A 27,762-nucleotide genomic window follows, 5' to 3' on the forward strand; every position below is an offset into this window, starting at 1 on the left:
ATATTCATGCTGAGAACCCAAAATCACACGGTCATCCATGTTTATGAGCGCCATATAGGTATAAGCATAGTGTTTTTTACTAGAGTAAGCAATCATTTAAATTATACACATCAAAAAGGGTAAAACCCTAATACATTTCCACAAAACAATGATCTCTACCTACCTACTCAGTCATATTCCTGTAATTAATAATGTTCTACAGCGGATTCTAACTTATAAAAATAGGGACCCATGTTTGGGTTTCAATTAATACAAGTATTGCTCACATTAGCTGGAATATGTACACAAATGTACAGACAGTACTGCTACATATATCTTAGAACCAGGGATGCCATGTCGGGTCCATCATGCATAAGTTCCTTGGGTTTAAGGCAGCTTCAACCAACTCAGTAACACCCCGCTGCACAGATTGGGGTGGCTCCATGACATTCTCCTCCTATCAACAATAATTAAGGTAAATACTAGACAATGTATAATCTAATCTACCATGTTAATTGTGATGTACTTCAGAATATGAAATGGCAAACATGTTGGTCAAATAAAGGAGAGAGAAATTTGGAAAAGAAAAAGAGAATAAGTATCAATCAATGAATTGAAAGTGGCAAGACAAGAGAAGGAAACAGAAACTTGTACAGTAATTTATTTTAAAAATATTAAAAATCATCCCCTTCTTCCCATTAGATTTTTCAGTAGTTATTGCATTTCGAAATCAAATAGATTTGTCCTGAAGATCAAATTGGATCCTTGAATTTTTGGTAGAACAGCGCATAAATGTCTTAGAAATTTGTTATATAACCATTTATCTCTCCTATTAGCAACAAAAGTGGAAATATGGTATTATTATTTCCAATCATATTAGAACAATACATAAAAATTTAGAAAAATAAACAATGGTACAGTATTTTAGTTACTCACCTCGTCAGAAAAATTCTGTGGTGCTATTCCCTTAACCCTTGCAACGACATGTTCCACATTTGTCATAACCTTTTGTTTAAAGTCAACAGGACTCATGGTACCGCCTGCAGCCATAGGGGCCATGGGCATCCCAAGTGGTCTTCTCCAAGACCAAGATAGTAACTCATCGCGGAAAAACATTGCTAGATGATGCCATAGATGTTGACTTTGCTGCAACACAGCAGTTTAAGAACAAATCAGTCGAATGCCATGCATTGTATGACTATAAGTCTACAACATTAAAATAATTAAAGCATCTAGGTTGATATAGTGTGTGTGTGTGTGTGTGTGTGTGTGTGTGTGTGTGTGTCATATAAGTTCTCACTTTAGGTGAAGCCACAGCCTGTGCAGCTGCACACATCGAAGATACAATAAGGCCTTCAACTCCATGGGAGAAGAATGCTTGCATATTCCTTGTTAGCCTGAATGGGACTGGCTCATTAAACTCAATCAGTCCATTTGCATCATATGCAGGATGAAAATCAGTTTGAAATATTTTTCCAGTGTTCTTTGCAAACAAAATTTTGTTGGGAGACCTCCCACCAATTTGTAGCATAAAGGACATGAAACTTGAAAGAGCCAACTGGATGGCGAATTGCTTCTTGAAAGCCCACGTATGGTTGCCACTGGGTAGTGTTTTGTACATGTACTGTGAAAAGATGTTGTCATTAACAAGATTTTTTGTTATTTCGTTATAGGCTTGCAGACGAAGATCAACAACAGCTTCTGGGGATATCTGCCCAGATATAGCCTGATTCAACTGCTCCTTGAAAAAGGTTATTGGTTGGTCTGCTTCTCGATCATTTCTTGAACAATGATTCTCATAGACCTCAAGGAAAGTACTGTACATCAAATCATCTTCTACCATTCGAACCTGACCATATAATTTTTCAAGCAAGATTAGTGGAACCTTTTATAAGTGGCAATGACAGGTGAATGAACATAAAGAAAAACAAGAAACAATGTGCTTAATGAAAATTGTTCTAACCTGGGACCAAACAGGAATAATTATTGGTGTGTGAATGCATATGTGACGGCGTCTCGATTCCTTATGCTTCTCAAACATTTGGTTCATCACACGGAAGAGCTGTAATATGCGCTCATCACTTCGGGCATTGGGAGTCAAAGACGTCTGTACGATAAAATGGCGTTGGGAACCATCAGAACCAATTAGAGTCAGACGCCGAAAACTGCTCCCATGCCTCCGCACAATTGGAATATCAGCTGCAACCCTATCCAACTTCACAGTATGATCAGGTGTAATTTCCTGAAACAAGGTAAAATGAATGAATGAGAATCAGTATAGGATGCACCATAAACTCAGGCTAACTACAAGTTATTTTTATCCCAATCAAACCTGATCAGTGAAATAAACTTTTAAGGTTTTGGCATTGTTTGCAAAAATAAATTCAAAAGTAATCACCTGATCAGTGAAATACTGCCCTGGAACTTCAACATCAACAACATGGAAGTCCCGCAATACCCTACTCTCTTCTTCTAGCTTTAATACTGCTGGAAACCTGTCCTCAACATTACTTTGAAGTACATTCTTCCAGTGTTTCAACTTCTCCGTCAGTTGAGAGAGGGTAGATGGGAAAGTGGCAGTGCTTTCTGGATCAAGATCACGTTCAAATTCCTGTTTGTATTCCCTAACAAAATCAACATGCTTATTTACAGCGTCTGCTGAAAAGCAAGCCCTGCAAACACCTGAGAGCTCTTTCTTGAGAGATTGAGGAACTTCTGCAGTGGTAGCTGTTGGATATTTGTAGCAGCGGTGGAGCAAAGCGTTAACCACAGCCAAAAGTCTCTCCTCAGGCAGAGTAACAAACCTTGAACCAATTTCTGTTAATAGAACCTGCAAGAAGAACCGTAATCTAGTTTATGAAAGACATGGTCAAATCGTATTCTCAGATAGACTGGTGCAATTCAAACCATATATACAAATCATTTTTACACATGACTGATTTGTCGTAGTTTAACCGATAAAATACTACTTATTGCCAACAAACATGAAAGATGAGCTGCCGGGAAGTATTTAGCAAGTTTACACTAAATATGCCCCTCCTTTTTATGGGCATGTGCATGTGTTCTTAGAGTTGTTATATCTTAGAATTAGAGCTAGGTATAAATCCCAAAAATGAGCTCTTGAGATGAAGATTTTCCAAGCCTTATAAGGAAAATTGTGACCATATCCTCAGTCAATGTGACATCTCAATTATCAACACCACCAGTGTCTGCTATACAGATTCCTAGGTCCATTCAATAAATGAATACAGCCGTTTCAGAGTTTATCCCAAGAACTACTAGTCCTAGTCCTAGGGCCGCCAATTATTACCTTTTTAGTTTGCTCTTATCTTTTGGCATTTTTTTGTTGATAAATTATCTTACTTTACTTTTATTGCATATGAAACATCTAACAGCATAAAAAATAATGTTTCAATAAATAATAATGGCATTTCTTCTAAATTTTGAATGCACACCTTAAAAGAGATTAAAGATTTATACTTTCTAAATTAGGTTTAGCGGCTATAGAAAATTAGGTAGGTAAAATTCAAAATTAGCAGTTTGTGATTGTTTATAAAGGGGATGTCAGAATGGTTATTCATTCAGAAAAATGCAAATCAAACTGGTTTGGTTTATTACAGCTCACCAAACTGAACTCCTATAAGTGTGCAGTTAATAAACCATAATCAACATGATAATTCAGTTTGAAAACTTTAAATAAAAATTCGGTTTTTTTAGTATGGTTCATGCAGTTTACATTTGGTTTGGTTTGAGTGACTCATGAACAGGCTTGGCTACTACCGCCTACAGGAAATAATGAAGTTCAATTCTGTGACAGAGAACAGCCCATTTAAGTATGGAGGCAGGAGAAGTGGTGGAGAGGGTGAGGCTGTATACATTTCTTATTAGTTATACAAAAGCAAATAAAAAGGTCTTAATAAGATCACCTCAAGTTCACTGGCCAAATTGGCGTGCTTTCCCCTAAGAGCCTCCATTATATCCTTTGCAGCATCAAAGGCACTGGCGGCTGAAGCCACAAAACCCAGTGCCCCAGCACGCCTTAAAGTGTTCTGACCACCTTCACTGAGGCTTGCAGAACCTTGCTGCAATTGTTGGTCATTTGCATTGTGAATGTTGCTTTCTGCACTGGTGGACCTTTCAGGTTCTTGCCCATGTGAGTTTCCACCATCATGAGATCCAATTCCACCAGTAGACTGGGAGCCTTGGTGAGCTTGATTATCAGATGACAAGGTACTCCCACCTGGACCTTGCACTCTTGCATTTCCATCTGCAATACCACCATGAGAACCTCCACCAGTACCAGAAACACTTTGCTGTGCCCTTTGCTGAGCCATTGCTATTCTTCCATTTTCAGATTTATTGGCAACATCACGTCGTTCCAGCAAGTATGTGCGCAGCCAATAATACAGAGCCTGACATTCGGGAGAAGAAACACTAGATAAAAATTTGGGATCCGTATAACTTGCAATGGAAAAAAAATAACACTTACTTGAGGATACAAGGTGGCAATCTTTAGAAGAACAAGTTTACAGTGAGGAGCTTCAGTCCTCTGGAGGGAGAGCAAGAGCTGTGGAATCCAAGACAGCCAAACCCAATGTGGAATGTGTTCGTAGTACTTATCAAATGCCCTTCCGACGGGCTCATTAGGAGTATCAAAACTAAGAAGATAAAGAACACGAGCTAAATGGCTTCTTGAATTGGACACGCCAAATTTTATACCTTGCAAGAAGCAGCTGACAGCATATTCCAACCAAACTTCTTCATGAGATTCTTTGTAAGCCTATTCATAATTGATGGTGAATAAGTATCAAGTTCAAGTTAATGGTAATAAAAAGTAAAAGCATGAAAAGTATGATAGTGGATACCGATTCACAATAGTTTCCCCAACTTATCCATCCCTTTGGCAGGTTTTTAAAAAGAGTAATTGCGTTTGAATAAGCAAGATTTGCATTATCGGAGTCATTCAACTTCAAGAAGAAGTCGCCTTTCAGTCGGAAAATTTCAGCCTTGTGCTTTGCAGGAAAGTACTCCAGATTAGTGCTGTTGATCAAATTAAGACCGGCTGTAACTTCTCCTTTTGTTTCTAAATATGCCTTTGCTTGCTCAGCAATCTTAACAAATGCTTCCTGTAAATACATTAAAAAAAAAAAAAAAAAAGATCAGATACAATTAGCAGATGTTCCCAAACAGCAGAGCTTAAAATAATGCAAGATCAATAACATAGGTATGATAATACTATTTCTGTATGAGTATAAGCACAAATATTGTGAAGTACGACACTAATTTACAAATACTGTTCAGATTAATCAAAACCAATACTTGGCATTTGATAAGGATAAGGTCCGGAATGTATCAGAAGAACCGCCCAAAAGATGATGGTGAAGTAAAATCACACTAAAGAATAGCCTCATTTATAATTCAAAAGACATGAATAGATTGGCATAATAGAAAAAATAAGCAGTTGTCTGTGAAACCTTTAACCAGAAGTTCACAGCAGAGGTAGTTATCATCATACCTGTACTTCCATGGTTGAGTATCCATATAATTTTTCGAGTACGTTGACACAAACTTCAAATAGGCCTTGTTTGCGGGCAATATGAGCAAGCCTGTTGACAGTCCAAGCTTTATCACGGTATCCAAGATGATGAAGTGCCGAATTTGTGGTGCTAAAATCTTTGAAAGCTTCGATGACAGAGTTGTATGTATCATTCCTCCACTGCAGCAAATCATACCAAACAGACATGTTATCCCATTCATTTGGAGTTCTTAGCCTCCATGTCTCAAGGATATCCTTCAGATCAGCATAAAGGTTTCCTTGCACGCCTACAGCTGAATTCCCAGAGAGTTTATTTCCATTGGAAATATCTATTAGGACCCTAGCTGACTCTTGAACTTCAACTAACTGTTGGAATTGCTGTAGAAGGGGGATCCTGGAATGAACAGACATTTCTGGCAGCTGCCACCATTGTTCTAAAGCAAGATCAACCCCTTTACCCACCATGTTCTCAGCATCCCCCACTCCATTTGTATTTTTTTCATGAAGAGCAAAGTATGCTTGAATCAAACGAAGTTTTGGAGTCTCTTCTACTTGAGCTTTAGGAATAACTTGCTCCTTCATATATGTCCAATCAGGCAATTTCCATAGACTATCGAGCAGAATTTCATAATTATCAACACTCTTGCCAAATTCTACCAGTGCATCCCATTGACTAAGTTGACTGGCACAGCATAGCCATTGCTCTTCCCATAGACACATCTCGGCCTTGGGTACAGTGTTGTTATACGTTCCTTGAGTTGCCTTCACCATTGCTTGATAAAAGAGACTTTGAGCACGTTGCCAGTAACCATGCTGAACAAGAGAAAGCCCTGCCCTGGTTTCAGCAGTGATTGACCTCTTCTTCCAAAGCCCGCATCTCATATCCTCTTCATTTAGCAATCGATAGAGCTCAGCCAGGGACTCACAGCATTTGGAATCATTCGGGAACAGCATAACATGACTTTCCAGTAAAGCCAATGCAATGTGCCATGCATTATATGTTTTCCCAATATATTTAATGAGCTCGCTCGGCATTCTAGGTTGAGGATGGCTCAACTGAAGCCCTTCTAATAGTGCTTGCACAACATTTGGCCTGCTGGCTTGCTGCCTCTTATGGTAATCTTTAGACAGAAGTGTGATCATAGGTTTAGCAAGTTGTACTTGTTCTTCTTTATGTAATGTAACCCAGACAATTGGAAATACCAGAACCCACAAATGGTATGCAACATTAGCATCTGTGTGGGCCAATTCTCTCAACGGAGTTAATAGATCGACCACCTGGAAAATTTGTTATCATTGTATCAGTATAAAACAGTAACATGCCTTTCACAAACTGCAATGCAGAAAACTTATCGACACTTTGTCAAACTCAAAAGGCAAAAAGTTTGACTTTTCTGTTGTAATATATTGTTTCCTTTTATTTTTTTGCCAAGTTTTGATAGTTTTTACATATATAGTTTTAGGCAGTTCCTGATTTCATCCTTAAAGTATGTGTTTTGACTCTGCTCTCTTCATAAATATATACAGTCTTATTGTGAATAGCATACAATATTAAGATTTATGTATCATCATAAAGTATTCTATAAATATATGACATATTCTCCATATAGACAACTGTACAAGTGTGCCACCGTCATCTGTTAACACGTTATTGATTTAAGTAGTTACATAATAACCTGGGCAAGAAAATTAAAAATATAGTAGAAAAACCTCAAATATGACAGTCAATCATTGAACTGAAAAGAAAAAACTAAACAACAGGTGGTTTACCTCGAGTTTGCTCATACTGTTAAGAAACTGAGTATGCTTAACCACAAGGGTCTCAAATGTTAGTGGTGCATCCTCAGCTCCTTCAGATGTATCGTTAACCTTGTGCTGCATTCCAGACGTTTCAAGAGTGCTTGATACCAGAAGTGGTTGAACCCTGGCAGAATTTGGAGCTAGTGTAATAGGTTTATCATCAACTAATATTGCCAAGAGCAGATCAAGACCTTGTTTGAGCCAGAAGACATCGCTCAAAGCTCCCCAGTCTTGAACTTGGATGATGAATTGAAGCCTTGTGAAAAGAGTTTTCCCGAGAGACTCGTGATACAGAGAGAAGAATTTCATCCTAATGTCAGGATCTCTAGCTCGTAAACCAAGCATAAACATCCTTTCTACCTTCTGGAAAACCTCTTGACGCAAGGATAAATGGTACCTGGAAACCAATAAAAATTAATAAAAAACAATACAATTCAAGCATAACAAAATATACTTAAGATGCTTTACTTACTTATCTGAATCAGAACAAATCCCAAAAAGAAGTTCAAGATATTTCCGGTCCCATTCATCCAGATGACTTGGTGTGAAATTTTGTTTATCAACTTGTGAAAGCTTCTGAAGAAAAGAAACTATTTCCTTCGGAGTGAGAAAGGTGCTTGTTGTGACTGAAGTTCCTTGTTTAGTGAAATCATCTTCAATCCACCCTTTAATCACATCAAGTATGCACAGAAGTACACTAGCATCAATACCTTTCTCTGAGAGTAAAGCATTCAATATTTGAGATACAGATCGCTTGCACTCGGGAACAACCATCACTCTTTCTGTGATAAGTTTTAAGATCGATTTTAGATTTGAAATAACTGCTCCAACATCAACACCCTGACGAGAAGATGTGACTGATGAATCTGGATCAGTTCTTTGACCCTATTAAAATTGGGGTTGATACTTAAATAAATAAATTTAAAACAGAAAGAGTCAAGCAATGCTGGCATAGATTAAAATTGAAAACCAAAAACATATCATGTAATAAGGCAAGATATGTTCTAAATCTAAATAACAATGAAACGACTTCAATAGACTTGACTTAACATGCAGTACATTACTGTAAAAGAAACACAGATTGAGGGGACATCAAAACGGCATAGGAATTGTTTGCATTACCATAAAAAAACAACCGTATATGATATATAGTTAATAGAGTCAACATGTCTTTATTCTAAACCAAGTTACAAATCACATTTGTGCTTACCTATGAAAGTCAGGTAGCAGGGTAGGTATTACCAAAACAAACCATAGAACTTTATATGAGTACTTAAAGAATGAAAACAAAAATCAGCAGGAATCTAGAAGAGGAAAATTGGAACGGCATGACAACAACCAAGCCTTATCCCACTAAAAGTAGCCGGCTACATGGATCAACTTCCGTCATAATGTGTTATCCAGTACCATGCTTCTATCCAAATCGTTAATCTCGAAATCTTTTTTAATAACTTCTGTTAAGAAATGTGGTTAGGCCTAACTCAACCCTACAAAACCGGCTTGTAGGGTGAGGATTGCCCCCACTTATAAGCACATGTTCAAGTCATATATTGTCCGATGTGGGACTCTCAACACATCCTCTTCCTCTATCACTAGTTGTTTGACTCCTCTCCATCTGAACTACTCTCTTTACCACAGAATCTACAAGTCTTCTCTCTACATGTCCAATCTATCTAAGTCTATTTTCCATCATCTTTTCTACTATAGATGCTACCCCAACACACTATCTAATACTGCCATTTCTAATCTTATCATATTTAGTCTAACCACACATCCAACGCAACATCCTCATCTCTGCTACACTTACTTTATTCTCATGTTGATTATTAACCACCTAAAATTTTGTCTTGCACAACATCGCAGGTCTTACCACAATCAAATAAAAGTTTCCCTTGAACTTGAGTGGTACCTATGTGTCACATAAAATCCCTTAATCCCTCATCCATTTTAGCCCCCAGCTTGAATTCGATGGTTTACAACCCCTTCTATTTTTTCATCGTTTTTGTTTAACTTACATTTCATATACTCTGTTACTTCTACTTAGGCGAAAGACGTACGTTTCAAAAGCTCGTCTCCCGGTCTCCAAACTCTCATTTAAATCCTCCTTCAACTCTCCAAGTAGGATTAAAAAATATGCAAAAGGCATGCACCTCGATACTACCACTTGGATGTGTTCTATGAGTACATCTAAATTTAAAGTAAAAAGATGGAGGCTTAGGGTTGAACCTTGATGCAAATCTATTGTAGTGGGAAATAATTATAATGAATTAGGTTGTGTTAGAGTTAGAATGTATTCAAGCTGCTTTAGAGTTAAGATGATAGAGTTTTAAAGATATCAGAAGAGAGTTTAACTAGAGAAGAGGGAAAACCGTGGATTGGAGAAAGCCAAGGATACATGCTATAATCGAGAGAGAGCTAAACTGATACCATATTGAAATTCCAGAATATAATATTATGATTTTATCGTTACTAAATACAATAGATTAAACACTATTTATCTATGAAGCATGGACACCTCGAACACGAGCCCGACATTGACGCGGCAACACCAATAATAATTTGAAAAATAAATAAATTAAACGTTATCACAAGTGTCAGTGCAGGTGTCCAACACAGACACGGACACGCCTTTTTTAAAACATGTTGGTGCTTCATAGCCATTTATAGAGTTTTAGTTAGGCTAAATTAATTTCTAACTAACTACTTTAAATCAAGGGAACAGTTCCTGAATTCAAGGAGTTGTTATAACAGAAACTAACTGCATGCCAACTGGCACAGATGCCAACTGGAACACGCGCCAGCTGCCATGCCTTTACTAAAAGCATCTCTAATACTAATATTAGAAACAGGAGGGGAAAATTCAACATACTTGTCTTATATGAGAACCTGCTGATGAACCCATGTCACGTTGCAGCCGCTGAAGAAGGCGAACCAAAACTAAAGGATCAATGAAATTCCTCTGTACCTCAGTCAAGGTTTTAATGACAAGCAATAAAAAACTAATTGCACCGGCATTATTATCATCACTAGATGTTTGAGGAGCTGTGACAGTGGAAACATGCTTTTGTATCAAATCGTCAACCTTCTGGTACAACAACTTAACATCAGGAGGTGTTGAAGCTGCTTCTTGAGGAAAAGCAACACAAATCATTCTCAACAGTGAGCAAAAAGACTTGCCAGCATCTAAAAGTTTATGCTTGAAACATGGTTCAAGAATCTGGAAGGAAAAACAATTACATCACTACAAACATTGAAGCATTTGGAAAATCAGACAAAGATATGGCATGACAATAGGCCTACTTGAGAAATCTGGTTAATGTTGTTTCTTATGAACAAGTGAGGCTGTTTCTCTAAAACTTTGTTCATGACATCCAAACCCTGTGCCAGCGCAGTGGGAGGGTCTTTTGCTTGAGATGGTTGTATACTGCTCAACAACTTCTCCAAATAATTAAATTTTACATTTGCATTTGGCCACACCTCTAAAGCTTGTGAAAGTAGCTCCAAAGCTTGTTTGTACATGGCACTTGCTTCCTTGTCCTTGGGTTCAATAACCAGAGCAACCTAATTACAGAAATCAGAGTTAATCCTCAATGTAATCTCAACAAACAAAATGATTTAGGAGGGGATGTTGAATATGAAATGGGGAACTTAAATAAACTGATTAAACTTTCGCCTCAAAATTGAAGTGCCCACACTTTCACACATGCATGCATGCTTGTCAACTCTACCCCAAAAGAAAGGTGAGCTGTAATACCGAGATAAATAACATGTTACCTCAGCTATTTATCCATTACAAATGCAGATGTTGGCTACACGAGCTCTGTAGTGAGATTAGAATAAAAGAATGACAGTATAACAAATCATTTTTCAACATCATCAAATTCAAACTACAGATTTGTAAGGCTCTTTGGGAAAAGTAATAGCAATTTATGCAGCCAGAGTGTAAAATATTGCATATAGCCTCTTCCCAGGTAAAAAAAAGCTTTTTATGAATTAACCTACCAGCACCAATATTATGCAAAAGGCTAAAAAGCATATTAGAAGTAAGCCTCACTCTGATAAGAAAATTTATAATCATCTCCTCCATAGCAGCATTTGGTTTAAATTCTTCATCCGGTTGACTAGTAGATCCTGGGGTTTCAATGTTAGGGATTGATGATGGGCCACCAGGTGACATGACACAAAGAGGTTGAAGACCAGGTTCTGCTTTTACTCGCTTAGTTGTATCATCAGGAAATGTGGACCCATCCACAGATCGCTTAGACTCAGCTGAGTTTGGATTAAAGACATCACTGATTTGGCTCGGAGCATCAGAATCAGTAACAACTTTCATTTCATTTTGTCTTTGCCTCTCCCAGTTAACAACTAATCCAGCAAGTTCAATGGCAAGACGTCTGTTCTCTGTTGTGGTATTGTATGGCAATCCCAGACGACTCAGAGAGTTCACCATCTGTGGAACAAACTGTGCTCTACAGCTGTAGAAGAGATCCGAATGGCGGACAATAAGTTGGAATATATGAATAAGATTTGGAATTGAGTGACCTTCTTCAACAAGTATTTTCTTAGTGTATCTTATCCATATGGGCATCCGAGAATCACCGAGAGGCAAACGTCGTGGCAGTGCTGGCATTAGAATGTCGAGAGCCTGTCTGACCAACATTCTATTTTCTGGTTGGCAGGTCCTAAGAAGAGCTACAAAAACCTGCAGTTGCAAATCAGTACGCTTATATTATGCATATGAAATTGAATTAGGTACACATAATACAGACTTTCAAAGCACGTTAAAATTTCAAATAAAACCGGTGACTCCTATAGGTTCAGAAATTTTCAACCTATAGGCATCAACTCATACATACATATCAAACAAATCACAAACACAATAGTAAAGCCAAGTGATTAGACAAAACTGTATTTCCATACAAAAAATATCCCAGTCATCCAAATTATAACAAATTGAAGTAATCCACATGTGAACAAGACACTGAGAGCATGTAAACAAAAGTCAATGTTTCCATACCTGAAGTATTATTTTTTCAGGAGCTTGATATGCCTCCAAGAAATGGCAAACATTTACAAATGCCCATTGTTTGCTCGCAGTATCTTCACGCTTAAGATGGTTCCACCCAAACTTTATTAGTTCCTTCCTATGATGGACAAGATCATTCTGAAGATACTTAAGAAGCAAAGTTGCAAGCTGCAATAATTCTATTCTTAAAGGCTCGTCGTATTCTGCAGAAATCTACAAAAAGAGAGATGATGCATTGAGAGACAAGTATGAGCATCAAAAGTTGTATAACTAACATTCAGTTATAATGATTTAAAGGAAGGGTCATGTAAAAATCAAACATAGCAGGATATACCTCTTCTGGGGGATCAAGAAGTTTGTCGACGATTGTTTTTATAATTGCAGGATCAACAACTTCCCAACTTTGCCCATTTTGAAAGGCATGTGCAAGCATTGGAAGAATGAGCATTTGCATTACAATCACCAAATGGTCATGCCCAAGTTGCTTTGATTGGAAAAGGTTGAGGAAATGTAACAGGAGGGCCTTTTTCATGCTCGAAGAATAACCTTCTGCAACCTAAAAGACACCACAATAGTTCATATGTGAATGATGAAATACAAGAATGAGGTTTGATCACAACAGAAAACTCATATCCAGTTATGAATTACCTCAATGATGTAAAACTCCTTCAGAAATGTATAGTCTATCCGACTATGAAATAGGAATATGGTAAGTATATCAAAGAGAACATTTACTTCATTTTTGTCATGTCTTAAGTAATTCAAGAAGCACTTCACAAGCCATTTACTTTCTTTGATCTGCAAATCCATGAAAGATCACTTGGTCATGCAATCTAAAATCAACAATGATGATAGAGCACTAACTAAATTGAGCTTTGTTTATACTTACTTGCACTAGGTTCAGTTCCTGTTCATTTTCCAGCCGGGATATTCTAGCAGGTGACTTCCATACTAGTACTAATGTATCAAACACGATACGATTACTTTGCAACCAGCTGGGCATTAATTTGACTAGGGTTTTAACAAGTGCTAGACCCTGAAAGTAAGCATCGGAAGTTGCACTGGAAGTAGGAACTAGAGCATTAGGGGCATCGGTCGATGCAGAAACATGGCCTTCTTCACCTGATAAAGTAGTATGTGTAGTCGTGGATGATGAAGCCATTGACACCTCAGATTTGGGAAAAAATTCGAAGAATGCACTTGAAAGTATCTTTTGTGGTGATTTTGCAAGTTCATCTCTCAACGGCTGACCGGCTTCTGAACAAACTATATACATAAAACTGAATTTACAGCAAACACCATAGAACAAAGAAACAAAGTCAGCATCCAAAATTATTAGAGATTTGATTAAAAAGTAGCATTCTAAAAACTTACCGCCTGAAATATTTTGGTTCACTTAATCGAGCAAGAAAATAATCAACCGCAACAGGTGCATATCGATTTAAAAATTTTGTAATTGGAAGGCGGTATGGACTATTTATTTCACTGTATACTTGTCCAGGAGGAAGAGCTCCTTCCAAATCAATAGTCATGGTTACAAGTTCATCGAGGAACTTAGAAGCAGCGGGAGGAAGCAAGTGAAAAAGATCAATTATAGCTGCAGCAGTAGAGAATAATGCCATCAGTGCAAGAATAAGATTAGGAGATGCATTAGAAAAATTTGCATTAAATGGGTTAGGCCATAGATGTATAACCTGCAGCTATCTTTGGTTCTTCACCAGCCTTCCATGACTTCTGGCATTGTGCCAACTTTTCAGGCTCCAGCCACCTCCTTAGGTGCTCTAAAAGTTTGCCGCCCAAGGTAACATTGAACCAATTGGATAACAGCTCAAGCAGGCGGGCAAGGCCTAGTAGAAGAGGCATGCTGAGATTTTTTGTGTGAGCTAAATTGACCAATATAGGCCTAAGGCTGCTTTGTAAAAGTTCTTTGGGCATCCTTTGATTTATAACCTACGTGATACAGGCATATAGCATTAATTGAGATTAAAATATAATTCCAAGTATACTAAAAGCACCTGTATCGATATGGGTGTGAATTACTTAGCTAGTCCCACGCCCCAAAAAAAGAAGGTTGTCTTAGTCAATCATCAATGGACGTGGATTTTCATGAACTAAAAATGTATGTCTAAACTAAAAACATGCACGGATAAGATATAGTAACGATATCATTTGATCTTTTAAGAACACCAAAACAATAAGTATGAAAATACTGTAACGGAGTCGAATATATAATTAGGACCAAATGATCCCAGAATTAACTAGTATTTATCATATATAGGCCCTCACATTCCCATGCCGCCATGCGTACATCATTAGGGATATATCTGCACATGCATAGCAAACAAGCCAATCACGAAGCTTAAAGTATACAACATAGAAGCTGATTATACCTGCCGCAGGCCTTCCTTAGCAACAGCAACAATATCTTGATTCCGACATGTTAAAGACTTAAAAAACATTGAGATGATCTTTGCACGCAAATCAGAATGATTTGGAGTCTTAAAATCAGCCCACGCCATTGTTGTGCATAACAGTTCAATGCAGGCTGTTCGAAGTTTAGTCAACGATGTCACAACTTTGGGGTTGATAAACTTAGCAACCCATGCATTGTCCTCAGATTCTGCTATTTGTAATGCATCTTGGAGGAAGTTAACTAACTCTGGAGTCAACTTGAGAAGAGGTGGCCGCAAGGCTAGACAAAAATTCAATGCTGTAACTGTTCCAACCTATACAATATAATCAAGTGAACTAGTGAATGAATAAAAGCTCAAAGAAAGAACAAATAAACAATCATAAGGAAATAATACCTGTTGATCAACTGTCTTCAACTTAAGTGGCCGCACTATGAGAGGCTGGAGAAATGGATGATACAATTGCTCTAGTAATTCGGACACCTCACTACCAGTCCTGCTAGCTAAAAGTGCCAAGCATGACTGTACATTCTTTCTCACAATGATAGAGGCATTCTGGTTGAATAGCTCTTGAGCAAGAAAATCTACTACTCCTTGAAAGCTCTTTTTCCGCGCCTCACTGTTTGCTTCATCGGCATTATTCACTACTCGAAGAACCTGAGTGAGCACTTGACTTGTCTCTTCCTGCTCTTTGCTAGCATAAATTGGAAGCTTTTTAAGGACATATGTTAGACCTCGCACAATTCTTACTTGAAAAAGGCAGAGGGTCTCAACAGTGACCTTTCCAACCAAGGCACCAAGTCCCATGACACCACCTATTTGAGCTTGCCATTTAAGTCCATAGCAACAATGAAGAAGACGGGGCAATAATTGCTCAAACACAGGAACACGGACACTAGGGGGAGGAGAATACACAGGATTCATCGATGGACTAGAGACAATCATAGGTGTGCCAGGCCCTCTGGACATTATGAAATCAGTATGTTTTGAACGAGCAAGAAATACAAGTGTTTCGGCAAACACATTTAAAGCATCAAGAGCAGCTTTGGCATGGAGCCTGTTCTCATCAGCCAGTACATCAACTAAAGCATCCAAGAATACCAAAGGATCCAACTCCTTCAGATTTGACGGAACACTAGATTTTATCCTAGAACCAACATGCACAGATAGCGATGAACCCATTGCAGCTGCTGATACATTGCTGAATGAAGAATCAACATGAAATATCATCGCAAAATGGCGACATATATTGACAACAAAATCATCTGCAGAATCTGTGAGATCTGGTTCACCATTGGCAGCAATGATAGTCATTAAAAGAATCTTGAAAACAGATTTCTCAGCCATAAGTTGAGTCTTCGTCTTAACTCCTAAGTCAGCCTGATAATGACATGCTATATATTATATGACAGCAACAATAAATAAACCATAGCACAAACCCAATTTAAATATGTAATAATTGAATGCAAAATACTGGAGAGAACAGGAAGAGAGACACTGAAGAAGAAGCACAAGTAGTTATATCATCTTCAGGTCGTGAATGTCATTCAGCAAAAGGAACATAATGGTAATAAGCTGTGGCAGAATTATTGACCAATTTATTAGACTGTTGTGCAGGAGTGATCTATGAAATGTGGTGTGCAGAAACTAGAGATGGCAAAAAGGGGTCAACCCATCTTGTTTTGACCCGCCCTGTCATTAAGCCGTCTTAAAAGGGGTGGGGCGGGCCAATTAGAGGTGTTGGATTGAAAATCTGACCCCGCTCCTTTTTGCGACTGATGAGCAGGTAGACCCGTCAATGTTTTTCTTAAAATATATTAATTAAAATTGTCACAAAATTAATATAAAAATATAAGAAATAAATAAATATAAAGACACCGTAATATATACTACTGAGTTCACTAAAAATATGAAAATTATCATTTATATATTCATATTTAATCATCTACAACTCTAATAATTCAATAATCTAAAATTAAAAAATGGTTAATTCACAAATTGACAAATTATGAGAAATGAGGTTAAATTCAAGGAACTAAAGTAATGGGATCATATTAAATGACCTTTTTCTCTACTCCTTGGAGGAAAAATTTAAGAAAATGGTTGTGATTTATAAGTAAAAAGAATTGTAAAAAAGAGTTTGTTTAATCTTCTTTTAACCCAACAAGTCAACCCGCCTCACCCCGTCAGCACCTCATTTATTTAGCGGGGTGGGCCAACTAATAGTGCGGGTTCAAAATCTCAACTCGCCCCGCCAAAAACTGATTAAACGGGTCCAACCCATTTTGCCATCCCTATCAGAAACTATATATGCCCCCACATTAATCAAAAGTGCCGGTATAGTGTTTGGGAGAATTTGAGAAGCACTATAATAGTAGCAAACTAACCTTTACATCAATTGACTCAGACCTGCGTGACGAATGATCAACCGTAGAAGCCAACAATGTAGACAGCTGTTTGGATGTGCTTCCTTCATCAGTAACAGTTCCAGGTAAATTGAGCTGAGATGATAAGCAGACGCGAAGGAACTTTAGAGCCTGCTTCCGATAGAAAGCATCCATGCCACAATTTCTGTTCATTATAGCCTCTACAGCGAGATTTATGCATCGATCAAGTGGCACCAAGAATGGGGTGGCAGGCTCAAATGTCAAAATCAGGCGAAGTCCGTGCTCAGGGTTCTCTTTACACTCGAGTGCCAGAGGCTCTTTGAGGAATCGCCTGTTTCTCCCACCTAACTTTCCAAGAAGCTGTAATGCTTTAGCACCCCAAGGATACGGAGCTGGTCTTAGGTGAGACCACAAGGCAAGAATCACCTCAGACATGACATTGGCCATACTGGGCTCTAGGAAGTCGGGATTTAAACTATCGACCCAAAACTCTAGTGTTCGTAAACCAAGACTTACTAGTTCATCACTTCCCTTGAGACATAATACCAGAGGCTTCATAAGACGAGACAGGTATGGTAACAGAGAGCTCAAACGGGCAGGCATGGTCATGCAGAGCTCTAATAGAAGATCTCTCATATCCTCCACAGTTGGCCCTTCCAACATAGCCAATAGCAAATTGAGGCAGGGCTGCAACAAGGGGATCAGGTCCCGCAGCAAAAGTTCAAACTTGCACCCTGTAAGTGCACGGAATATTGTTCGAAGCAACTGCATGTAACCAAGAGGTCTTTCAACTTCAGTAGAACTTTTCATGCAATTTTCCATTATGACAGGCACATGAGGCTGCAAAATCCGTTCAAAATCTGAAGGTGCTTTAGCAACAGCACCGAATATAAACCGAAAGAGTTGCAAGACCAGTTTTGCTGCAGGTGAATCTGGGTTTTTCAACACATCAAGTTTGCTGTTTACAAGAAAATTAACAAGCACATCAGCAAATGGCCGGTACACTTTAGGAGCCGCAAGAAGAGTAGAGAATATATGGACAAGTTGTGTGTTGGAGATCATGCACTCAAAAAGCTCAGGCATACACAGAGAGAACATATCCATAAGATCTCGAGGTTCCATGATGGCCAAAATTTGTGAGAAGAGATGAAGCATTTCCCTCTCCTCATCCTTCTCCTTAAAGAGTGCTAAGCAATGAACACCACTTTTCAAAACACCGGAGGCTTTGTAGACCTGCACAAGACTCTAAAGTCAACTTAAAAAGCTAAGCTTAAAAACACCAACATTCAACTTAAACCTATCTGAAGTACCTCATCTTCTCTCATGCCCCTAGATGCTTGAGGTGGTGATGAATTAGATGAAGGTGGGACAAGCACCTGTAATGTTCCATGAATAGGGAAAATATCACACATGAAAAACATTACGGCAGGACGGGGGAGGTGAATCCACAGACTGCAATCATTATACCAAGGATTTATTACCTGGGATCTGGGAGAATGTGCATGAGTGATGCTCCATATGATGGTCTTCATTCCTGAAAGTCATAATAAGAAAAAGAAAAGAAAAGAAAAGCAATGATATTTCTGATCGTATGATAAAATGGGGTAAGTTCTTCAGATGATAAAAATGAGCATGTTCTTTTGAAAAAGATAAAACTGGGTATGTTTAACAGTCAACGAAAAACAATTAAACTAGTTGAAAGTTTGACCCTCTAAAAAACCAAGATAAGGAACTTCAAACGATTTAAAGAAATAAATTACCCATCACCAATGTCTTAATCAGATGCTTGTAATCATTTACTTCCTTTGAATATTCAGGAGGGCCCACAATATTGAAAACTGCCTGCAAAGAGAACATGGGCCAAAGTCATTTCAAGCAAAACCTTTGTAGCACCGACACCTCTTAAAAAAGGTGTGTCGGTGTCCAAAACCGACACCAACGTTTGTGGTTACGTTTAATGTATTCATTTCTTCAAATTATTACCGGTGTTGACGTGTCAGTGTTGGTGTCGTGTTTCCGGTGTCCGTGCTTCATAGAGCAAAACTCAAGTTAATAGTAAATAGAATAGTACTTCAACAATGAAGAATTAAAAAAACAGCAATAACACTATTTTCACTTAAAGACATACATAGTGTGCAATGATGAAAAATTACATGCTACAACTTTTCAACTTTCACCCTTCATCCTTATCAATTATGCTTTGATTAGGTCTTAGTGTTTCAGGTTTTGATTAGTTCGGATGTTTTAGGTCTTGGCGTTTCAGGTTTTGGTTAGTACAGATGTTTTAGATCTTGGAGTAAGGTTATTTAACCCAAGTAGGTTATCCAATTGTCTATAAAATTCTGATTCATTGAACATTTATAAAAGTACATTTAATTCATCTATTCAGAAACTGAAAATGAAAAAAAGAAGTTAATTTATCCTGAAATTTAGTAAAAACATATGAACTAGAGTGAAAAGGCTAAAATCCCAATAAAACATACTTCAAAAAACATACACACATATATTGTAGTAACAGATAGCCAAAAACAACCTTCATTTTCAAGCAACTTTACAACTAAAAAAAAAACTCTGATTTAGATGGTTTGTGTTTGGAGAAATAGGAGAGAAACAGAGAATTAGCCTCTAGCTGAGTGTGCAAACATATAACTGACTAGTAATGGTTATTAATTAGTTGGTAGGAGAATGAGAAAGAGGATAAAAGGGTGAAGAGGAGACTAATAACCATCAAAATATCATGGAAGACTTCAGATCTCTAGATTACCTGGGGATTCTTTTCATTCAATTGAAATTAACTGTATTCTTGAAATTAACTGTATTCTTGTTTTTATTATTCACTTGTTTTTATTATTAACTTTTTATTATTCAATTGAAATTAACTGTATTCTTGTTTTTATTATTCACTTCTTTCTGGTCGAATCTAAAATTTCCAACTTATTATCATTTTTCTTAAAAGCAATTCAATCGAGAGAACTGTTTACTTTAGAATGTGTGGGTTGAGTCTAACACATTCCTATAAAACTGGCTTGTAAGATTAGGATTGCCCCCACTTGTAAATATAACACAAGCCATATCTCTAAGAAATGCGGGACTGAATCCACCCCCTTCAAACCCAATACAATGAAGGTGTAGGAGGCTGCAAAGAAGGCAAGTCAAATGCTGCAATTTAGGTGACTAGGACCAGACCACAATGAAGGCATAAATTCCAACACACCCCCTCACACTAGGACCTCAATGAGACTGAAGCATGGACGATGCGGGAAGCCCAATAAATGATCTAGGATAGGCTCTGGTACCAACTTAGAATGTGTGGGTTGGACCTAACACATCTCTACAAAACCAGCTTATTAGTCAAAAATTGCCCCCACTTATAAATACAACACACGTCATATCTCTAAGCAATGTAAGACTAAATCCACCCCCTTCAAACCCAACACACAATGAAAGTGTTGGAGGTTGCAATGAAGGCAAGTCAAATGCCGCAGCAATTTATGCGACTAGGAGCGGACCATAATGAAGGGGGAAATTTCAACAGTTTATTGATGTAAATAATTTAATTTTACTATTGTGAGTAGTAAGTTGTAATCATATCTTTAGTCCATTAGTCGGATTCATTAGATTAGAATAGTCTATATAAAGAGATTAGTGCTTGTACATTATTAATACTTGAAATATGTTATTCAATTTTCACATTAACAATTGCTCATTCCTTTCCTTCCTTTATAAGTGAGTTATAATTTATATGTTATTCAATTTTCACATTAACAATTGCTCATTCCTTTCCTTCCTTTATAAGTGAGTTATAATTTATAAAGCAGTTTCTTCCCACCAAAATTGCTAATGCGGCAAGAAGTTATGCAAATAATGACATTATGAAACAAATTTGGATTTGAAGATAAATATCTCCGTGTCATTATTAAGCATGAATAAGATTCTCAAGTTTCCTAACAACCTGCACAGGGAGTTCAAGCTTTGATCGCAATGTAGAACGATCCTTTCCTTCATCACCCTCCTCCAAAAGCTATAAATACAAAAAACAACAATAACATTAACAAGTTAAAAACAAATGTGGCAACACAAACAAGTAACAAGAAATCAACGAATGTAAACCACTATATTGTAGATATTGCAAGGCTTATTGGGGGAATTTATCAGCCATAAGAACAGGAGCTTACTAAGTAACCTGACTCTCAATAAAAAAAAATGGGGAATCAGGTTCAAACCACTCCACCCTAAAAGACCAAAGCAAAGAGGAACTTCAGAAGTATTCTTCAGTGAGTTATACATTGATTTAACAGAAAATATTTGAGGAACAACTTCAAACCAAGAAAGAAATAATAAGATGATAAAAGAAACTTTTTAGTAGATCAAACACGGAGCAGACTTTTATTGAAAGAAAACAGTAAAAATCCATTATCCACTTATGACATCACAAAATAGATGTCCTCAATGATGAGGAGAATGAAAAATAAAAGATGGGGCAAAGCAGTCAGAGTAGCTATATAAACTAGCTAGGTGGTTAAGACTTCAGAATAGTAAAAAAAAAAAAAGGCAGATAGCTGTAGTTTGTAAGAGCAGAAGCTAAGCTTAAGTTGACGGGAGTAGAAGTGGACCGATTCTGAATCGTTAGCATTGAGGAGCCAAGCAGTAGCTTAGCTGTATAAAATAATGCAATATTTTTCGGAAGACAAAATGAAATTTTATACTGCATAGTACTATCTATTAAATCTTTCTTATGATGAAATTGACGAGCATTAAACTATCTCAGAAAAGTTGCTGCACAATCTTTGGCAAAACAGAAAATTAAAAAAGGACATGATTTAGAGAAAATGAGTAGGATACTATATAACAGTGAACTAAGCTAGTGTAGATTGATAGGATTCATACATTGTACAGCACACACTTGGACAAAATTGAATTGACCCATGTTAGTAAAGCATCAAAGATCAAGTGACCAAGACAATTTAAGGTACCATAATAAAGTATAGCAATGGTTTATGTATGCTTAACCATTTGTTAAATATTCTCAGAATAATATTGATATTAGTAAATGAATGAATGATACCATTCCATAACCTCCCGGTCAAAGGAAGAAATAAGGGAAAGGGGTGGAATGAAATGTAATGGATCCTTTCATATTCCAGTTCCTTCCAACATATTTGAGGATAATCCAAACAATAACAACTAATGACATTTCACTTGATTCCCTCCAATTTCACTTCTTTCCACCAATTCAAAAATAGCCTGAGATATGATCCGGATATTATAACTTTATAATATATTTTACGCTTTGAAAGGTTGCAAACAATAAGTTTTCGTATATTCAAACAACTACACTCCCCAAAAGAAAGGTTGCAAACAACTTAAGTTAATGACACTACATATAAACAATTTTCAGGCGGCAATATGAAACTTTAAAGCAATCCCAAATAACCTGTGGTATTGTCCGTTTGAAAGTACTGAATTTCCCAACAAAAGCATCCAGAATGCGGCCCTACAAAGCAATGTCATTTGTATCAATCCCAGAAAAAAGATTTAGTGCAAAACCAAATTGCCAAAACCAAACAGAAATTGTGCAACCGACCAATAAGATCCTTGCTTCATCTGTAGACTGTTGATCAACCCCCTTCTCAAAAATTGGTTCCACCTGGATCCAATGAAAAGAGCATAACATAACATAACAGCTACCAAAACCTAAAACTTTCTCTTCAGAGATATGGGGCAGAAAATAGAAAATAAAAGTTCTGTTGTAGACTGAGAAGAGATTAAGAGACAACAAAAGAAATTCCAAAAAGTGAAAATAACAGCCAAAAACAACAAAAATGATAGAAGAAAAAAAAATAATACAACTATACCTATGAAATACAGTATGTCAACCCCCCAATACAAGCTAAAAACCATGGAGGAGACAAATAAACAGATAAATTTCACTCCACAAAGCTAGTCAGTCAGGAGCATTATAAGCTAATAACAGCACAAAATGAATATCAACAACATTCTCAGTATTTTTTAATAAATCCATTAGAACTAAAAATCAATGGCATGGAGATAGAAATTGGAAAATGAAAACAGAGAATAACATTAACTATATTCTTAAGAGGAGTTAGGTACCAGATTCAACATCAAGCGAGCGCAAGTGGTGTGGATACTCAATGATAATGAAGCATCATGCATATTACTTGAAAATAAGTAAATTATCCGCGACAACTGCAGCCATATTGAATTCAAATTAGCAAGATTGTGTGCAATGGAAACACTGCAGATGAAAGATATTTGCAGCAATGTAATGGGACAAAAATCATATTCAAAACAAATATCCATGGAATGTAGTTACAAATGTCAGTGATCATCTTTGCCTCCGTTAAATGTTTAAATTTCTGCCAACAAATTTCCATTTACAATAAAATATAAATAAATATATACACACACATATACATATATAAACACACACACATATACATCTATAAACACACACACACACACAGATATATATATATATATATATATATATATATATATATATATATATATATATATATATATATATATATATATATATATATAACAAAGCGTTACACATAAATTTAGGAATAATTATAAAAGAAAAGCTATCAATTCAAGACGCCATTTAATATTTCAGAACTCCAGTAACCACCCTCTTGTACTGCAATTATTTCTGTTACATTGAAAAATTAAAGGCACAAAACACAAAGCATTTTTAAATTCACAACATATTTTTATACTTTGATGTTTGTTTCCTGTTTCACTCCATAGTGTGAACTATATTTGTGTTCTTATGAAATATACATGCTGGCTTGATATTTTTCTTATTGGTGTGCACTATCATTTCTCATGAAACATTTATATATTTATATAAAGTAGAAAATTTATTAGGTGAAAGAAAAAAATGGAGTATTGAAGCCACATATATTATAATCATAAATGAAACTATGAATACAAAAATCAGAATAATAGTATGCAATAGAAAATCAACTATACAAAGCTCACAGATCTTCCAATTATATTCAACCAAGTGTTACAAATCCTGGATAAAACAGAAGATAGCATAACGGCCAACCCCCAAAAACAATATAGGAGGAAAGTCAACAGCTGGACACTACTCTAAAAAATTATACAATTTATGTAAATCTGTGACCAACCGATAAGGAGGGTGAAAAAAGAAAGCAAGAGGGGCAGGAGTAAAGTTGTAACCCTATTTTGGTATTTTTAATTGCAAAAATCCTAAAATACCCTAACAATTAAATCTCGATGGTTAATTTTTGGAGGTTTCAGACCCGCTTTTACGGCCACACTCCAAACGGCTCTCTACTGTGTGACCTATTGCGTCCGTGGGCTGCTCCATTACTAAGCTATAGCGCAATTTTGATTTTTCTAACTCTATCAAGAAACCACTCTGGAATAGCTACTAGTTGTTTATTACAGAGAAGCTCATAAGACCACTTAATCCCATTCAATATGATATAAATAAAACATTATCCTTCCCTCCTTAACTCCTTACAAGATATATCTAAATTGGCATATGATATATTGCTCCAAACTCATTGGAGCCTGGATAATATGTTTAGTTGAATTACGGTATGCTTTCGATGGTCATTCTTGTTTACTCTGACAAAATCTTGTATTAATAGTTTAAGATCATACCGACATTTTAGTCATTAAATGATCTTTGAAATACCAATTTGGTCCTTAATGTGTACTTTTTTTACTTTAAAATTGTTCAAAAGTCATTGGAACAAAATTAATGTTATGCTGATATGACTAAATATCGTCTTTGTAGGTCCAATTAGATATCATCCATTTTTCAATGACTGTTTCAAAAATCTTCTATGAACCAAAATGAGAGTTTACTCTTAGTTTAATTATATAGGGTTCATTAAAAAAATTGGATTCTTATTCTCTCTAAAAATTTAAATTACTAAAAAGCAGAGTGAATATTAAAATAAAATCCAACACCTAGTACTTCTTCAAGAAATCACTAAAAGCGGCAGATAAATCTAAAATGAGATGAAGAGAAGACATACTTGTGATAAGGACAGATCCTGCCGAACATGATGTACAATTTCTGCCAGAAGACTATAGGCCAAGGGCCTCAACGTCTCAAAGCATGCCCGCCCAGTCCCAACCAGATTCCTGAAAATTTGAAAATATATTAACATTAGAGAACGCCCAATACAGCTGTATGCTGTCAAGCTTAATTTCCTCTTATTGCTTCACAATTTCCTTTCCAATGTTAAGGATAGAGGATGGCAGGTCACGATGGAAAGTCAAATATTATTAACAGAGGATCCCTATTTGAAATTCTCACATCAAATTTCTGCATCAACATCTTTTAATAAATCATATTGTTACCTTTGTTCCAGTAAAGTGTCAATCAGAGGAAATAAGCCTCTCCTGAAATCAGTTCCAAGGACATGTTTCAGGGATATCAATAACTCCTGCATCCAACACTTTTGGCTTTAAATCAGAGAAAGAGAAACTCAATAACAAAATTGCAAAATAAACAATTGTATCACCTTTCTAATGGTTACAGAATCGGTACATGTTACAAGCAAATTCACAATGCTTTTACATATACTTTCTTCATGTGGCCTTATATAATCAGCATAGCTTTTCAACAGATACGTTAAAAAAGAAACTGTCTGCAATAACAAAAAATAAAACATGTAAACATGTGAAAGATAATATTTGGTACAGGATTAAGGAAATAAATTATTTAATGATCAACAGATAAAATTTGTCCCTTTTCAATTATTCACAGCAAAATAGCCATGATCAAGTAGAATATAACTCTACTTCCTTGTGGCCACTGGAAGGAGGCTTAAAGTTTCTAATATTAGAAACACTGCTGGGTAAACCCAAGGAGAGAAGCAGAATCATATAAAAGACTGAGAAGTCTTTTTGGATGCAATGGGCTACCTTAATATATTGAAATGAATAGAGAGTAATAGCACTTGTTCTTCACTCTCCTATAATTTTTGGGTTTGTTTACAACTTCTCTCTTTCTAAAACTACATTTCGAATGGTAATATCCAATTGTTGCCAGAAGAGTGGGATATATATAGTAAAGCAATTCATTCAGCATATCCTGGCATTCAAAATTCATGGTTTATTGAGTGACATGCTTCTCCTAAGTACATTCCTACGGAAAAAAAGTGACTTTTTATTGGTTATGTCGATAGATTTTTCATTTTTACATTTCCACCATAAAAAACCTACCTTGACCTGTGCGCCCTTGAGTTCGGTGAAATGAGTTCTCAGATGTGGAGGAACCCTTTCAGGACCAGGAACCGATATAGCAGTAACCATCAAAGGCAATAATTGAGGAATATTAGCTTGGACGAAATGACTATACAATTGAAACAGAAACATCACCACCAGCGGACTCTCCGTAACTATCTTGAACGAACGGGTACTTGGATTGAGCTGCGAGCCAGTGGCAGCAGCAGGATTTATACCTTGATCCGAAAGCGAGTTATCCATCGGCTTGACATCCTCCCCTGTCATTGCCATATTCTCAAAGAAATGACTAACAGTCAATTTAAAATTTTGGTAAATCTTGCACACAAAGTCCAGAAAAGGCTGGACTTCATTTTCTAGAGTCGGCCTAAAATTCCTCAAAAGATCAAAGATTATACGAATACAAATCAACCCGTTTTCTTCATTATCCGTCGTAAGCACCTGCATAGCAACCTTCAAGAGGTCTTGTACAAAAGGCCGAAGAACTTCACTATGCGGGAGCCTATTCAATATCTCAACCACAATATTCCTAAGCTTATGTTCAGGATTATCCACAAACTGAGGCTTCGTAATTTGCAGTAGTATCCCCGAGAAGGCCCGAAAATAACACTTCAAAAAATTCAAATACTCAGCAGTATGAGCAATTTCAAGACTATCCCTAACCTCCATCACCATTTGCAACCTCGCCTGAATAGCTGTTTCCAACCAAAAAAAAAAAAACATTAAGCAAATGCAACACGGAGAAAAAAATTCAAACCAAAACCAATTGAACAACACAACGACTAACAAGAACAATTAAAAGCAATCAAAAAGTAAAGGAAAAGAGAGAGAGAAAACATACTGAGGTCAGGCTCAACGAGATGGCGAGAATGTTGCTCGAAATTCTGAACGGGACTCATTTTGGCGACGAAAAGCTTAAACCCTAGCTACCTATGGAGAGACGAATAAGAACGATTTTCCTCTTTGATGTAATTATGTGAATGTGATCATATTTCTAGGGTTCAACAAAACAACGCTGCTTGATCTAGAAGCTATGTAACCGAACCAGGCCGCTTCTTCTACTGAGCTCTGAGCGAGTGGAGAGTGCGATGCGGGGAATTTGATACAAGGAGCGATTGGTGAGGTTGAAGAAGAAAGAGGAGGAGAAGGAGGAGAAAGAGGATTGAGGCGAAACTGGTAGTTACGGGGTTAGAGTAAGGTGTGTATTTGTTAGGGTGAAGGGTGTTTTCTTTGTTAAGCTGCGGACTTCAACTCGGCGCCACCGAGATATAGTCCTCCGCGGGGCTAGTTTTTTAGTTTTATGCAAGAAAAAATTGCAAACTCAGTCCATACTATTAAGGGCAAAATAGTAATTAGCAATTTTTT

At 36.8% G+C, this 27,762-nt stretch overlaps 1 protein-coding gene across 3 annotated transcripts; it reads right to left on the reverse strand.

Annotated features, from left to right (window-relative positions):
• Nucleotides 1–55: 55 nt before the first annotated feature.
• On the reverse strand, nucleotides 56–27,679 carry LOC131652029 (uncharacterized). 3 transcript variants are annotated; one of them, XM_058921796.1, is made up of 36 exons: nucleotides 27,239–27,679; nucleotides 26,377–27,092; nucleotides 25,674–25,799; nucleotides 25,510–25,595; nucleotides 25,182–25,290; nucleotides 23,251–23,346; nucleotides 22,724–22,786; nucleotides 22,574–22,633; nucleotides 21,092–21,160; nucleotides 19,123–19,167; nucleotides 18,900–18,981; nucleotides 18,621–18,673; nucleotides 18,450–18,515; nucleotides 17,140–18,372; nucleotides 15,149–16,132; nucleotides 14,732–15,067; nucleotides 14,036–14,291; nucleotides 13,716–13,938; nucleotides 13,231–13,621; nucleotides 12,990–13,139; nucleotides 12,676–12,897; nucleotides 12,333–12,554; nucleotides 11,370–12,017; nucleotides 10,616–10,876; nucleotides 10,185–10,532; nucleotides 7,788–8,200; nucleotides 7,286–7,712; nucleotides 5,495–6,793; nucleotides 4,845–5,105; nucleotides 4,469–4,759; nucleotides 3,906–4,391; nucleotides 2,378–2,809; nucleotides 1,943–2,221; nucleotides 1,280–1,828; nucleotides 916–1,125; nucleotides 56–436 (listed from the first exon to the last, which is right to left on the reverse strand). In XM_058921796.1, the coding sequence occupies exons 1-36, from the start codon at nucleotides 27,294–27,296 to the stop codon at nucleotides 317–319; spliced, it is 11,670 nt and encodes a 3,889-aa protein (XP_058777779.1). In that variant the 5' UTR covers nucleotides 27,297–27,679; the 3' UTR covers nucleotides 56–316. The 3 variants fall into 3 exon arrangements, with proteins under 3 accessions (XP_058777779.1, XP_058777780.1, XP_058777778.1); XM_058921797.1 differs by lacking the exon at nucleotides 19,123–19,167; XM_058921795.1 differs by lacking the exon at nucleotides 19,123–19,167 and having other exon boundaries at nucleotides 18,450–18,673.
• Between the last annotated feature and the right edge of the window lie 83 nt (nucleotides 27,680–27,762).

The sequence above is a fragment of the Vicia villosa genome, linkage group LG2 (genome assembly GCF_029867415.1).
Source record: "Vicia villosa cultivar HV-30 ecotype Madison, WI linkage group LG2, Vvil1.0, whole genome shotgun sequence".
NCBI lineage: Eukaryota > Viridiplantae > Streptophyta > Magnoliopsida > Fabales > Fabaceae > Vicia > Vicia villosa.